General features: G+C 38.8%; 1 protein-coding gene across 1 annotated transcript in view; it reads right to left on the bottom strand.

The window, feature by feature from the left end:
* The window catches only part of VWF (von Willebrand factor), a 148,782-nt gene that overhangs the window by 50,807 nt on the left and 81,181 nt on the right, over positions 1–16,794 (bottom strand). Inside the window, exons 31-34 of the mRNA XM_009675425.2 lie at positions 11,728–11,871; positions 10,540–10,704; positions 8,268–8,311; positions 4,016–4,193 (exon numbers count right to left, since the gene is read on the bottom strand). Of these exons, the coding sequence (XP_009673720.1) occupies positions 4,016–4,193; positions 8,268–8,311; positions 10,540–10,704; positions 11,728–11,871 (531 nt within the window). The remainder of the gene's footprint in view (positions 1–4,015; positions 4,194–8,267; positions 8,312–10,539; positions 10,705–11,727; positions 11,872–16,794) is intronic.

Raw genomic sequence — 16,794 nt, 5'->3', positions numbered from 1 at the left:
ACAACCAGGCCCTTCTCTGCAGAGCTGCTCTCCAGCAGGTCAACCCCCAGCCTGTACTGCTGCATGGGGTTATTCCTCCCGAGGTGCAGGACCCTGCACTTGCCTTTGTTCAACTTCAGGAGGGTCCTCTCCGCCCAACTCTCCAGCCTGTCCAGGTGCCCCTGAATGGCAGCACAGCCTTCTGGTGTGTCAGCCACTCCCCCCCAGTTTAGTATCCTCAGCAAACTTGCTGAGGGTGCCCTCTGTCCCTTCATCCAGCTCACTGATGAATACACTGGACAAGACTGGAGCCAGGACTGACCCCTGGGGGGATGCCACTAGCTACAGGCCTCCAACTAGACTTGGTGCCACTGACCACAACCCTCTGAGCTCGGCCATCCAGCCAGTTCTCAACCTACCTCACTGTCCACTCATCCAACCCACACTTCCTGAGCTTGCCTAGGAGGATGTGATGGGAGACAGTGTCCAAAGCCTTGCTCAAGTCCAGGGAGACAACATCCACTGCTCTGCCCTCATCTACCCAGCCAGTCATTCCATCTGAGAAGGCTATCAGATTGGTCCAGCATGATTTCCCTTTGGTGAAGCCATGCTGACTACTCCTGATCACCACCTTGTCCTCCAGATGCTTAGTGAGGACCTCCAGGAGGAGCTGTTCCATCACCTTTCCCGGGATGGAGGGGAGGCTGACAGGCCTGTAGTTTCCTGGCTCCTCCTTCTTGCCCTTTTTGGAGACAGGGGTGACATTGGCTTTCTTCCAGTCCTCAGGCACCTCTCCTGTTCTCCAGGACCTTTCCAAGATGATGGAGAGTGGCCTAGCAATAACATCCGCCAGCTCCCTCAGCACTCGTGCGTGCATCTCATTACGGCCCGTGGGCTTGTGGATGTCAGGTTTGCACAAAAGATCTCTAATCCGATCCTCCTCCACCAAGGGAGAGTCTTCCTTTCTCCAGCCTTCCTCTCTTGTCCCCAGGGTCTGGAATTCCTGAGGACTGGCCTTAGCAGCAAAGACTGAAGCAAAGAAGGCATTCAGTATCTCTGCCTTCTCTGTATCCTTCATTACCAGGGCACCCACCCCATTCAGCAGCGGGCCCACGTTTTTTCCCTAGTCTTCCTTTTGCTAGTGATGTATGTGAAGAAGCCCTTCTTGTTGTCCTTGACATCCCTTGCCAGATTTAATTCCAAATGGGCCTTAGCCTTCCTCGTTGCATCCCTGCACACTCTGACAACGTCCCTGTATTCCTCCCATGTGGCCTGTTCCTTTTTCCACAGTCTGTGTACTTCCTTCTTCTGTTGGAGTTTTGCCAGGAGTTCCTTGCTCATCCAGGCAGGTCTCCTGCCCGCTTTGCTGGACTTCTTCCTCAGAGGGATGCACTGATCTTGAGCCTGGAGGAGGTGATGCTTGAATATTAACCAGCTCTCTTGGATCCCTCTTCCTTCTAGGGCCCTACCCCAGGAGATTCCCCTAAGTAGGTCCCTGAAGAGGCGAAAGTCAGCTCTCCTGAAGGCCAGGGTTGCGATCCTACTTATTGCCCTGCTTCCTCCTCACAGGATCCTGAACTCCACTGTCTCATGGTCCCTGCAGCCAAGGCTGCCCCCAACCTTCACCTCTTCAACTAGACCTTCTTTGTCTGTTAGTACAAACAAGATATGGCTTTGGTCGCTGCATAGTCAAGAGATCACTTGAAAGGGCTCTAGGTCTCTTAATACCTGAACAAGATCTTCCACAATCACAATAGTCAATTAAACGGTCACTGCTATTCTGCTGCAGCATAAATTGCTTAAACAGCCTTCGTGTGTAACAACTAAGAGATGCTAACTCATTAAAGCACGCTGATCCCTCCTTAGTGGCTGCTTTGGATACCCATTAGTAAAATTTGAATATGTTCCCATATATGTTGCTGCTGAGTTTTGGCTCTGACCTGAGCAGATACAGCATCAGCATCAGCCTTCCAGCATGCTCCAGAAGTTGCTAAAATTGACAAAACCTCTCCCTGGGTTCACTGACTAAAAAGTGTTCTTGAAACAAGTGAATTTTACATATGGGTTTTTGACCAATTTGGAGATCAGCATCAAAAATTGTTGATAACTCTTTCTTTTTCATAACATATGACAAACATCACTTTTCTTCATAAACTTAACTTCCTTTCCGAACATGACACAAGTTTCAGTTATCATGCCTCATTAAATTCATAAAGAGCTAAACAAAATGTTAGTTCATTTTAAGCAGCAGTAATCTCAGGACAACTAAAGGTCTTTTCATGCCAAGTGCCTAATGTTACGAGTAGTAATTTTCATTTTGTCCTTTCAGAAATTTGATATAGAGACATGCTTTTAATGCCAAAAGTAATACCTTCACGTTGCTATCAATATATTTAGGGTTGAGAAAAATATTACAAATGCACCTTTTATGGGCAGATGCATCTTTTAAGCATTACAAAAAATCTGAAGACAATTCAACTAAAATCTTTGTACATTTATGGAATATTTATCTCTAAACAGAAACGTTGGCTTTAAAGAGTCTGGATTAAAAAAAAATTTGCTTTTATGACCTGCTACAACTTGTGTGAAAATTCTGCTTGTCTAAGAGATCAAAATCTCTCTAGCCAGCTTAGGTATTTCAGTCACTGCATTAGCCCCTTGCAGAAATTGTTCTTAAAACATCCCGTTCTGCAGAGGACATTTTTAATTAAGATTATACATTATAAAGAGAGAACATTTATAGGGTTTTAATTTACTTTTGAAAGTAATCATATGACTTCTGATATAAAGCAATTTTCAGAAGTATATTGGGCAGTTCACTCCTCTAAGCTTTATCAACAGCCAAAGAGATTTAGGTCATGTAGAGGGTTTAAATACCACTGAAAACAATACCTAAGGTTCCAGTTTTTAGGATTTTTGCAGATTTTAGCTGTAATAGCATACATGATTGCGTTGCAGAAAGGCAAGCATTGCTACTCTGCCTTTTCCACAGATACAGCCTTTAAAAGTTTCTGGAATCGAGCTTTTGGACTTTTCATTCAAATCAAGATAAACATCTTGACTATTTTTCCGTTATGGAGGTTGAGCATATGAATACAGTGCCTCTCCCATGGAGCAGAGGCTCAGCTTGGTCACTGAATCCACGCTGAAGCATACAAAATATCCAGGAATTGAGCCTACTCCTGGTTCAACCATGAAGTGCTGCTCCCAGTGGAGCAACCCTCTGTGCTGCCTGGAGCCACAAATCACACCCTCCCGTTCCCCTGACTACAGCCATTTCACTGCAGTCAGAGCATCTTTCTACACGCTAAGTCTCTGGCTTATTCTTTTGCTTGAAATCATCATTCCCATCTTATGTTCCTCCCTGTGAAAACAACTCTGCCCTTCACGTGTGGGTTTTTCCTAAGGAATCTCTTTCTCTAGAGACCAGAACAGAGGCCTCTGGGTTGAGTCCCTCCACTGTGTGAATTCAAGCGGGTGCACCTAATTTCTGTTCACGTCATTTCCGCCAAAGCATGAATCACGCAGTATTCACTGTTTCTGCTCACATACTCAGTGTGAAGGCTTATGGAAGCAGGATGTGTTTTTTTGTCGTTATTTCTTTAATACATTTGCTTGATTGAGGTCAGACCAAACCCTAAAGCATACAGATCAACAAAGAATACATCAATAGCTTATAGTTTGCTCAGATAACTTTTTTTTCATACACTCCACTTTCCAGTTCAGTTCAGACAGCTTTGGAAACTGCATGTGAGATTGCATGTGCTGACAAAGCATTGCAGCTATTCTAATATGAAAAATAAGCTTGTAATGGCCCTGAACTTGCAAATACACTGCAAATATACTGCACACTACAGGCACTCTCATTTATGAGGCCATTTGTTCAACTGGTGTACAGCGTTCCATTCATCCCACATCAATCACCCTTGACTTCTACAATGATTTGGCAGCTCTGTGTTCTATACAACATTATGTTTCTGATAAACATTTTAAGTGATGAGGAGAGGGGAATATACATGCAAAGAAAGTTACTCACAAGGACACACCCATCGGCAGCCACACGTTTCTTCGATCTTAACAGCAGGAAGATTGCTGTGACACACAGGTTTTGGCATCCTCTCACAGTTAATCTGGTGGCTCTCCAGAACCGTGTAATCACCTGGAAAGCACGTCACCGTATGGCACTGATCCAGTAATGTCCATTTGTCACCAGGCTAGATAAGGAGATGTAGATATTTAAAAAACAAAAAGAACACAGGGGGAAAGAAAAAAAAGAGTGGCTGCTACCACACTCTGCTCTGTAACCTACCTCCAGCTAGTAAAGTGACAGTGGCAGCAGTGCTACTCAAATTAGCCTTGGATAATTAAAGACAAATAATAGCATGCAGTGTATTAAGGATTTCATGAGCATGAGAAAGTTAAATGTAGCAACACTGCAAGAAATAGACTCTGAAATTCCAAGCAAAAGAAAATAGTCTAGAATAGATATTTTGCTACAACAGAATGAAATATCTGGTATTCCATCTATTGTTAGCTAGGTCATCCTGCAGCGTGCATGGATAGCATAGTCAATAAAGAATTCCCTTCAGCTTTTATTTAAATGTCAAAGCCTTTAGTTTTCATAAGCCATAAAATTATTTTAGAAAGAGCTCTGAGCACAGATGGTCAAGCACAGCAGGATGTAACAAGATTTGGTTCACATTAGTAAGGCATGGAATACTCTAGTTATTTTATATGCAACTCCAAAACTTTTAAAAGATTTCTCCCTTTTTGAATGCAAATTATTCCTTTACTGGATTAAGGTCACTAGATAAACCCAATGTTCTTATAAAATTAAAAATAAAATGTAAAATACATTCTCTTCCTCTAAAGGACAGTCTAAGTCTTAAGGTTCCAGGATTACATACTACATATCACAGAGAAATAGATGTGTCTGTAAAAAGCGGAGCTCTCTGACCCTAATCCCACATAGCTCGAACACCCATTAATAGGCTCAATAAATTTCAAAACAGAGTATTCATCCCTGAGGTCTATATTGCCAAGACTATCAACCCCAAAATGCTGAAAATTGCCCTTTCCAGACCCATAGCTACAGAGGCAAGGCCAGAAACACTATTAAGAATGAAAATAGTGGTTCTATGCACTAACTAATAGTTTTTTGATGTTCACATGTAGAAATGCATGGGGAAGAAAAGATGTTTCCTACTGAGAGAGGAAACTTTCCTCTCCCTTTCAACTCATCCATAGTTCCTATGAAAGAGAAAAGCAAAGTGGTAAAACACATAGGTAGACACAGCATAATTCATGCTTGGCACGAGTGTGCAAACCAGTAATAGTGACATAAAGTGTTGTTCTGTAGCTCTGAACTATGAGATACCATATAGTTCTAAAAGAGAACTGCCAAATTTGCAACTATAAAAGCTATGTATTGAATATGAGTGAATTTCCTGGGCATTCTTTGTATGCTTTGGGACTTTGAGAGGGAACTTGCCTTAAAAGTGACCTAATATTTTTCAGGCTTGTGAGCCTAGAGAAAGCAGTGAAAAAGTCACATAAGGAGCTTCAAATGTGGAAAAAAAAATAGGTAGTAAGAAATTGAATTTTTTTAATTGCATTTTTCTCGCGAGAACACACTGAAAGCAAAGCACTTGGAAGGGTACATATACAGCTGTGCTAGTCTCGCCAAGGGCACTTTGCTTTCCACACATATTTAATTATTTTTATTTTACTCCTTTAGAAGTCATCTATTGTAAAATATCTAAGGCAAGAAAATATCTGGACAAGAAAAGCAAAGCACAACACATTAAAATATCAATTGAAATACCCCAACAAAGCCAAGAATTCTGGTGCAGAGGAAAACATAGGGACTCTGAAGACAAAGAAAGCCTAAATCCCAACTGATATGAAATCGTAGGAGTAAAAACAGGACAGAAAGGAAAGACAAAGCAGAGGTTTCTAAATAGCAAAGGATAAGTCAGCTGAACCAGATGAGCCTGCCAGCACAGCAGAGGAAGACTCAGACTTCCTCTCTGAGGGAGCACTGCATCTACTGACCTACACTTACACATTCTTTCTGTTACCGCAGATCACAACAAAGAAAGCTATGTACCTTGACTGAATTCATCAGTTGACAGCCTGGAATTTAGTCATGGTTTTGTTTGTTTGCTCTTTAAATCAAGTCCTGAGCAATGCTAGAAAAGTTCTGTTAATGTAACTGCTAATTTAGGAATATGGTTTTTAGTGCCATACAAAGACCAAAAATGCCTAAGATAGATAAAAGTATACATACTCGGTGATGTCTTATAATGGTTTCACTTCATAAAGAAGTGATCTGTACAGTATGATCATGTTTATGCCTGGTCAAAAGCACTGAAACAAGACTAATGATAAGAATTAACTATGTTAAAAAAATCTTAACTAACCATATTCATTCACATATTCTAGCATGTGGCAAATTCAAATCACATGAAAACAGTGGTTCTTTACACAACCTTTATTTAGAGTTATGGAACTCCTTGCCACAGGATATCATCAGAACTAAAAACTTGGGTGGATTCAAGGGATGTTGAAACCAATTCATGGAAGGAAAAATTCTCCACAAGAAGATACCACCTGCATTTCAGGGAGTCCCAAAACCACAAATTGCTCAAGGCTAGGAAAGTTCTGGGAAGTATCATATATACTTACTTATATTCTTGTGTGACTCCTATTTTTGGCCACCTAATACAGTGGGTTGGATGGATATTTTGGTCTGATGTAGCATACTTGATCTTCTATCCCTGTACTACTAACAGTGAACTTAACTATGAATTTTCCTTCAACAGTCATTTCCAGAGTGGAGATAATAACACAAACCTGTAATGAATCTTTTCGCTTCTGATATTAGGTCATATTTAGGCTCAGATTTTTGATTCTGAGAACTCTGACTTCCTCGAAAACTGCAAGAGGTCAGCAGCTCTAGACATTACTTCCCACAGTCTCCAGGTGCATGACAGAAGGCCCACTGGGAGAACTGTCTGTCCTGCACTAACTCTGAATAATGGTTGAAAATGTTATAGACCTGATGTAATAGCCTGTGTTTTCTGAATTAGGAAAGGACCTTGATTCCTCACTGCTATGAATTTGTAGACAATGCTGGAAGAGTGTAACAAACTAACGATGGCACATTATTACCGAAGAATCAGCAGAGAAATTAAAGGTGCAGGTATTGAGCACTAGAGGCAGAACAGTTTCACTTTGTAGGCATCACAAGATGCTGAACAGTCTGCTCCCTGAGGCATGGGCTACTAATTTTGCAGTGTCTTCCAATTTCCATTTTTTCTGGCTGACAGAAGAAGTAACAAAAAAATCCCCCAATAGGTCACCAACCATTTTAAAGTATTGTTCATTTTCACCTGGCTTCTTCTCTTCCAAAAGCATTTTAACCAGCACAGAAACTGTGTTTCAAATGATCATCAAAAAAGTGAAACCTGACTCATGTTTGAAGTTCAAATTTAGGCTTCCCAGCACTTACCTACATGCACCTGTGTCTCTTCTTAGGAGCCCAGAGGCATGGACACATGCAATTCAAATGACTGACATGAATTTGGAACTTCATTTGTATTAGTGGATTTTAGTGGATTTTTTTTTTTAATTAAGAAGTGTTTTCAAGTTTCATTTTTGTTTTTGTTTTTTCTTAATTAGGTTGGCAACCTCAAAGCCACGAGGTTATACTTAATGTCTGATCTAGCTGAAGTTTAATTCCCATGTTATCTGGCTGGGTGACCATGGTCAACCTTTTAAGGCAACTTTGGTATAAATATATACTTTTGCCTGTATCTAGACAATTCATCAGTATTTTCTTGTTAACCTCATCCTTCCTTACAGTTGTCTCTTCTCAAGGGAAAAATGAAAGTGTTTTTTTTTTAACATACTAGAAATTGAAGATGAATCCTAGGACCTGACCTAGTAGAAAATGTGTAAAAAGTCTAAAAATATGGCATTTCACCTGATATAGATGGACCTGAACCATTTATAACATCTATATCATTCCTTTCTCAGAGTGGATCACTTTTGAGAGATCAGACAAGCTTACTAACATTTCTGAGCATTTTCTCAGGATTAGTAAAGTTTTTGCCGCAGACAAATACTAAGAGCTTTGCTTTCCAAAATTTTTTTTAAAAAGCATTTCATATTGCCCAACACTTTTTTTTTTCCAGGGCACCTATGTGGGTGTTCCTGGTGCTGGGCAACACACTCCGCTTTTTTTAACTTGAAAGCCAGATGGAGGACACAGGAAATACACTTACTTTCTTTATGTTCCCATCCTCGTCTATACATTCTCTGACAGGGTCTGAAAGAAAAACAGACATCTTTTGGCTATCTCACTCCTTTATCCAGGCTTTTAAGTGGTAGTCACTAAAATACAGATATATTATTTAAAAACATGACTTAGATTATAAGAAGCATTCTTGTGTTAGACCATTAGAATTCCTGCTTGAAGACCACAGGCATTTGTCCAAAGTGTACAAGAGTAAGTCAAAGAGCACATAAACTTTTGTTACTGCTAGCATTACCTGGCTTCCACAACAGTATTGGTCTCAAAATACCCTATGAACAATAGCTATCGTACCAGTTAACCTATGACTTCACAGTGATCTTCGTTTTGACATACAGCTCTGCCCAGATGCTACTGGTCAGAAGATCATGGCTTTAGCTTGTATGTTCTCTGAGGCAGGGTCTAGCTCTATTTCTGGATGTTGTTCTGAATCAAGAATATTTTTGGTAATTAACAGGTGATAAGAATTTACACACACATAAACTTTTACTATACATAGAAAGCTAGATACAGACAGTGACACCTAAAGATATAGTATGTAAGGAAAGTTATTTCATATAAGTGGTATGCTATGACAATTTGATTAGCAAGTGTCTAGGAAACTAAAGCACTGAGTAGCAAACCCTTTACACAATAGTAAACTACGCTAGCATATATCCCCTGTATGCTCTATCTTTTCCAGGAGAAGTAATGTATTTTGAAAGCATTTAGGAAATCATCTAAACCTTTTTAATAGTATTATTTTTGGTACACTTCCATCTATAAAGTTAGACTCCCTTCATACAACAAATCCAACTATATGAGTCTAGAGGGGAAAATTATACCTTACAGATTGCAAGAAACTTAAATACATCTAGAGAGAGAAGACAGTTTCCCAGTCCATAGCAGAAGCATGGTTTTAAGATCTAATATACAGGGATTTATCATTAGCAAAAGGGAGAGCCAAATTTTTTGGATTTAGGTGTCTAATATAAGACATTTATCATTCATCTTTTTGAGCATACACTTTGTCCTGTTGGAAAAGCTGGATATGGGCTTTATAACAATATAGTGCTTCCACCTCTAGTACCAATGGGTTATAGCACAGATTGCAATAAGAAACTAGTCACTGGTTTCAAATTCCCACTCCTCATCCTATATCTTGGATCAATGTAACTTAGGGCAAGAAAATCAAATATTTTACAGTGTGAAGAGAGGAAATGCATCTTTAAAAGCTTATTTTTAAGAAAGAAAATGGCAGCTGTTTAATTCTAGAAAATGGCAGCTGTTTGAAGCTCTGGAGAGATTTTCAAACGCCAGAAGTGATCCCAAAGGAGACTGATTGGATATCTTTAAGCTGGACTGTGTGCACTCTGCAACTTCCTCACTCTTAGTGGTACTTTGCTCTGCAAAAAAGGACACTTATTTTAACAGAGATTTATCTAAGCACGAGCAAAATAGTGAAAACCTGTGTAATGACTAACACAATGAGATAGTGGTTTGCAGAGGGGACATGTAGATGCTGTTGTAATAGAAATAACAACAACATCAGAAATAAACACTTATGAACACCCAGATCAAGGAGGCAACAGAAGTAAAATATTGGCCAGAGTTCAAGTGAGTTTCCTTAGATGGTAGGCAATGTTATATAAAAGTGAATGAAATTTTAAAATATTTTACACAGATTTTTTTTTTCCTCCCATGGTATTCATTTTCCTGGAAACAATTAATTTTTTGTTATTCTGTTTCCTTATCCTTTGGCTGAATTCTTTATAGACATACAAGTAACAATGCATAGATCTCTGCAGAAAAACATGTAACTTGAAATCTTTACTTTTAACATTTTATAGTATGCCCCTATTCATTCATGACAGCTTGAGCTTTCCCGGTGTCCTTCGGCTGCTGATTAGCCTTGATTAATTAGATGATATCTCTTGAGATTGCAGGTCCAAGCGTTTTTAAAAATCCTGCTAATAGTTGGTAGATTAGAATAGCTGTTAGCTAGATGCTAGGTTGAGTTTTATACCTAAGTGCTGGTAGTGGTTAGCATTCATGACAAATGTCAGTGAAACACTATCTCACAAACGAGACTGATTTCTCAATGTACACAGAATCATTGATTGGACTGATATCTGAAGTTAAGTAAAAGTTAGGTTAATCAACAGAGGAAGAAATATTCCAGTGTACTGCCCTCTATTAATTGGTTTTGCATTTTGACTTTTGTTTTGGCTCAAATTATAAAGCTACAACTATGTTGGACTTACCCATGCACAGTTTATTGATAAATTCACTGTTCAGGGTGACCACACTGGTTAAGTCTTCAAAGTTTTCAAGCTTCAAGATTCTATTAGCAGCAGATGGCCCAGTCAAAGTGCTGAGTTGTTCTTCATCATATCTGTCCCCAATTCCAATAGGAAACAAGGACACCCCTAGAAAAAGAGAAAAAAAGGCTTTAAATTAGTAATGGACAGGAGAAGGAGAGCCTGACTAGGTGTTTTGTTTTGTGTTATTTGGATTTTTTTTTCCATTTTCAGGTTAAAAGAGAACTGGGAAAAGTTTCTTTCCAAAGTAAATTTGTATGTATTATTTGCATCACTGCCTCCCCAGGGCAACTCAGGGCAGAAATGACTATGCTATAATCACAGAGTTAATTAAGATGAGCTCTGTTAGTCCCAAGCACAATAAGATAATGCAAGGTCTGCAAATAGCATCTGGATGCTTAATGACAAATTGTCACTTTTTTTTTTAACGTAATGAAAAATCTCAACTTATTGTTTGCTTTCTTCACGTACATGGTAACTGGATTATTTTCAAGCCATTTCGTTTTAAAATATTGTTTACTATTTAGGCCATACTTTATTCAATAGCTCCCAAAGCAATCTACAAAGGAAACCGCTCTTCCTCAGTTGAACATTGAGGTTTTCTGAGGAACTGGGGATGTCAAAAACCAAGAGGTGAGAAGACTACAGCCAGAAAACTTACAAAAATACCATGCAGTACACGTTGATACCAAAAATTATATTCCTGAATATGTCAGTGCTGAATCATCCCACTGTATTTATGAACCTTTTAAGATTTGCTGTACTGCAATAGTGTTGAATTTATAACATTAAATCATTATAACATTAAATCACATTTCTATCATCCCTGTTTATCCACTGGGACTGGAAAAATGAGATGCCACAGATTTGTGAAGCCTATGGAAGCTGTTCAACATAAACTACAGGTTGGTCCTGAATTTACTTATAATTCAGAGGCATCCTCATCAGGCAGGTTTTGTTCAGGCCTATTCCTTACCATTACCATTACCATTCCTTACCATTACACACACTGGTCATAGTAGTGAACTCATCTAAATATACCAATGTCTTAATTTTGCACCCTCTATCCTAATGCATTATTTTAAAAACAACAACTCCGAGTAAAAATAGTAACAGTGAAATGAGATTTACTGTTCATTCTTGCAGAAAGTGCTGCAGTCTCTACATTGTCTTCTGATTTCTCTGATATGATGATTATTGCTACCTTCGATGCATTGGGTCGCCCTCCATGGGATTCCAGGATGGCATTCTGAACTACAAAATCAATGGCTTTTCCTGAGAAGAAATGAAAAGATAAATGAGAGGTATTATAGAAAATTTATAAAAGGCTGTAAAATTAAAGTTTATCTTATGTTGTATCGGTAGGTTATACTGTATGGGAAAACACTTCTTTTTAAAGCACTTCTAACCTCTGGTTTATTGCTATCACATAAGGGATCTCAGCTATTAAGGACCTACCAGTATTATTAATACCCCCCAACCCAGAAGGACCTTCCTTAGTTCCTCATCCTCTGAAATAATGGAAATTTTACTACCTTTTCTTAACGATGGGCATAACTTCATATTTCTTGCTTTAGAGATTACCTTTTCTGGAAGTATTACCACTGCATTACACAAAAGGAAAGAAGGCGTCAAGTCTCGACCATATACTTATTTCTCACTTGAGGAACAACAGTGACATCCAGTGGCTAACTAAAGTTACCAAATGCTCTACCACTTACACTCAACAATACACACAAATTGTTCAGTTCCCAGAGATCTAGGATATAAGGAAAGTCATTTCATGTAAGTGGTATGGTATGACTATTATTACCTATTTTGGTAAACTTCTACTTCTACTATGCATGCCTACTAACAGCAATCCCTCTGAAGTCTAGACATGTCAGACTAAGCCATAATATAACTGGGTAACTCATATTAAAAACAAAAAAAAAGAAAAGAAAAACTACCTTAACTCAGATCACAAACTGATTTAAATGGGTAGCTGTTGCCCTTTTATTTTACACCTGTGAACACTCAGACAAATTTTTGTTCAGAATAATGACCTCAGCAAGAGAGCACGTTGTAAGTACTTGTGCTTAGACATATTTTTGCACAAATATTTATACACGGAATGGTCACATGCAGCTTTCTTAAATGCTCCTCTGGGCTTGGAAGTTATCAGCTCAGGAAGTAGAAACGATACCGTGTGACTAATGTGACTTTTAGGGCAAACAGTGGACTGTGAATAGTAAATACCTGAAAGAATAGTTCCTCTGAGTAATCTGCAAGAACTGCTCCACAGAAATGTGTTCGCCTAAGAATTTCAGTGAATACTTTTGAATAACAAACACGTTTGTAAAATGGTGGAAGCCAAACTGTAGATCATTCACCAGCAGACCACCAGAATAGCTTTGCACGCTTAAACACTTTACGCTTCATGTCCTCTTCCATCATGCCACCCCCTGCTTTTCATTAGCAGAAGCAAAGCTCCTTTTCCCAAGCTACTTCAAGCAAGGGCAACCTCTAGGAAGCTCCCTCAGTATATTGATTATTGACAGCCTAGCAGCAGCAGCTGAATATTCTGCAAGGATTTAAGTGAAGAAATTAGACCTTCAGGAAGGATTTATCCCGCAAGAACCAGCCTAGAATACAGTTTTTACTGGCTTCCCCTCCTTTAAGCCTCCATCTGCCTAGTGCAGCTACCTCCACTGGAAATCTCCTATCTAGGGATGATCACATAATTTTCCAAATAATAGTTTTTAAATAGAAAGATGCACTTCTGTTGAAATCAAAAAGGTTTTTGGAAACATGTCAGTTTGAACCAAAAAAAACACAAAAAGCTTTTACAATATTTAAAATCAAAATGGAATGTTTTTCTTCTTTCTTGCCACATTATGATTACCTTATTTAGTACTGTTTCAACTGTGTAGATTCATTTTGTTCTTCAATTTCATTTTCATTCACACTAATTCTGATACTATGCTTTATATATGAAATGAAAATGTTTCAGACTTTCTGTACACTGAAAAACTCAAAATTCTGAATTTTTTCTACTCACAACAGTTGCTCAGAAAGTATTTCAGATTTTTTTTTTACTTTGATATATTTTAGATTAAACCTTTACACAGTAAGAATCCAAAATCAGTTTCATTCATTTGTGAAAAGTGTTGGGAATTTCAGTGCTTGTCTTTTTTAATGATACTGTGTGATTTTTATGTGGCTCACAAACCACACAAGCTCCATTGTTGTTTCTTCCATTAAATCTGCAAATTTACAGAAACAGCTTTACCTATCTGTAAACTGGTAAATGGTAAATCCATTAGTTTTATAATTTTTAATGAAGAAATCAAATTCCATTGTAATATAACTGGAGACTATCTCAAAGTCCCAATAAAATAGTTACTGAGTTTAATGCATGCAAAATTTGTTTCTGTGCACTAAAAACTGTTCGGGTTTCTCCCCTTAATTTGGAGCCAGCGCTAAAAAAAAAAAGAGCCAAGCGTTTGAAGACATGATCAAATGAACATTTGTGACCCTGCTAGAGGGATTCAGAAAGTTACTGTCTCACGTTGGAATCTGTCATTTCCCAACTGTTTGTTTCTACATTTCAGCAGGGAGGGTGATAACAAACCTCTCAGAGACCATAATAAAAAATATTCACTACTAATAAACTAACCAGGTCCACTGACAGCATGTGAACAGTCTCTTGCTGGTATATTGTAATAAGCAATAAGCCACCATTTTCATACCAAGAAAGGACATTTTAAAGGTTTGCACTCAAATAACTGTCACAAAGCACAAGGCTCAAGTCAAGTCGAATTTAGATCAGCAGGAGAGTGTGTAGCATCTTGGACTTAATTAAACCAGCTTTAAATGATCAAGTCTAAGCCACGCAGGCTTCACAGCAGCCTTTATAAGCCCATCTTGAGTCTTATCTTGAGTCTTATAAGCCCATCTTGAGTCCCTTCAGTGGGAAACATCTGCACCGCTGCTGCTGGCACCACTAGAGCTTGCTCTGGCACATCTACGTACATTGCAAATGTGTTTCTGTTTGTGTTAATGCAAGTAGGGCAACAGCAAGCGTCTGCCAAAAGGAATAATGCACATCGGCTGGGCATGCCCTCTGGTTCCCTTCAGCCGACATTGCTGCCCACCTGACCAAGTGGCTAGTGCTCAGGGAATACATCACATCTGAAAAACAAGAATTCTGAAAAGTGAAGAGTTTTCAGCCATTTTGGCCCTTATATCAACTCACTGAAGGTGTAATGTGTGCAACTCCCAGCAGAAGGCTGGAAGTGGAAGTATGCAGCCATTAGCTGAAGAGAGCAGGTATCAACCTCTTCTGCAATATTGGTTTGGCCATATGGGACCACACCATTGCTATTTATTTCAGTGATGGGCCTAGACAAAATCCACATGCTAATAGAAAATATCCTAACTCCTGCACCATTAAATGACAAAACAAAACATGTTTTCCTTTAGAGAAATGTGACAGTGGTCAAAACATTATTCTTTAGCATTGACAAGGGATATCACCTAAGCCCCAGTGAAGTGAATGGGAGGTTTGATATGGGCTGTAAGGATTACACGTTTTGAAGGTCTTTCTGTGAGTCTGTATGTGACCCTAAGTCCAGACTAACAGCCAACCTGTTCCCACATATTGAACATAGGAGCAAAATATGTTAGCCCAATGCTTTACTGTTACAGATGGTTTCTGTTTCTTAAATATACAAATCCTGCAAAAAGAAAAGAAGTCAACAAGTGGGCTTTGAAAGCAGAATGATTTCCATATTCACATGTATTTTAGACACTAGACATACAACCTATGAGAAATCAAGATAGAAGTCTCAAAGCCAAAAGCTTTCATCACATGTGTGAGAATAATAAAGTTAAGAACAGCGCGGCACATAATAAAAACTCTTTTCCCAAAGGCAGTGGACATGATGGGAATTCAACATCCAGTAGTCCTGGCAGATATTAACAGAATGCATGTCCTTTTGTCCCTGACCCCCTGCCCTCATCTTTTCCTACTGCCTCCTAACACATTGCTCCTACTCTGGTCCTGACAAGCATAATGGACAAAATTAATTTCACACACACACCCTAAATTTGGCCCTCTAACCCTTTAGCTAGATAACTGAACAAAAAGCCTGGCTTGCACCAAGTACCCAGCAGTCTTTCAGCTAAGCTTGTAGGATCTGACTGTTAGTCATTTGGCATATCCATGGAAAAATAGAGAGGAAAAAAAAAAAAGAAAGAAAAAAACAATCTATGCAGGTCACTCTGGAAAGGGCAGGCAGGTTGGTCATTCCAAGGGCTACCACCATGGCACAGCACCTTCTTCCCATCTTTCGGTACTGATAATTGACACACTCCTGAGTACATCTCAGAGTACAAAAGAGAAGTAATGTAAGGAATAATCATTAAAGCAAAAGCAACAGAAGATCTCTTACAAAGAAAGAGGTAATTAGTGGAGAAGCGATGGCATCACTGCATAGTCTTCTCCTCTCATCTAAGATTATGAGCAATTGATGACTAACTTCTGACACTCATAAAAGGCTTTTTAAAGAACCGTCTTCTGATTGCCTTGAACAAGATGATTTAATAAAGGCTAAATAGTTAGCTTTTTGGCTGGGGGGGAGGGCACTGAGAGGGGACAACATTTGATACACAAGCCAGACTCAAGTTCTGAAGTAGTCGTTCAGAATCGCTCACATAGAAGTTCCTGGATGAACTGAAAGCTGATTAAGTGGACATAAACAATCTTTAAAGATAAAAGACAATGATGCGTTGAGAAGGGTTGGGGTTTACTGGGAATCTACAGGGAATTCCTCTAGATTCTGTCTTATTAAATAATTTCATTAATGTTTGGATAAAGGAAGAAAAGTATTTTAAAAAGCATGCCAACCTGAATCACAGATATTAGATTGGGAGCAATTATGAACATCATGGAATGAACTGAAAGAGCACAAAGTGCCCTAGAAATTTTGGAAATACATCCAAGAAATAAAAAATGAGATTCATCCTAAAAGGCAAATCTGGGGGAAATAAGCCAATAGATAGATATTTAGTAGTTTATTAGGTAACTCAGGGAAAGCAGAAATTGCTTAAAGCAATTTTGTAAAAATACAAGACCATTTTTGTGATTATTTTCTTCAATTTTGTCTGAAACTAGGAAAAAGATGTAAAATCCATGCGAAGCTCTGTAGAGTTGTG

Source organism: Struthio camelus, chromosome 1 (assembly GCF_040807025.1).
Source record: "Struthio camelus isolate bStrCam1 chromosome 1, bStrCam1.hap1, whole genome shotgun sequence".
Classification (NCBI taxonomy): domain Eukaryota; kingdom Metazoa; phylum Chordata; class Aves; order Struthioniformes; family Struthionidae; genus Struthio; species Struthio camelus.
Note: the sequence above shows the minus strand (reverse complement) of the source record. Positions and strands in the feature narration are given on the sequence as shown.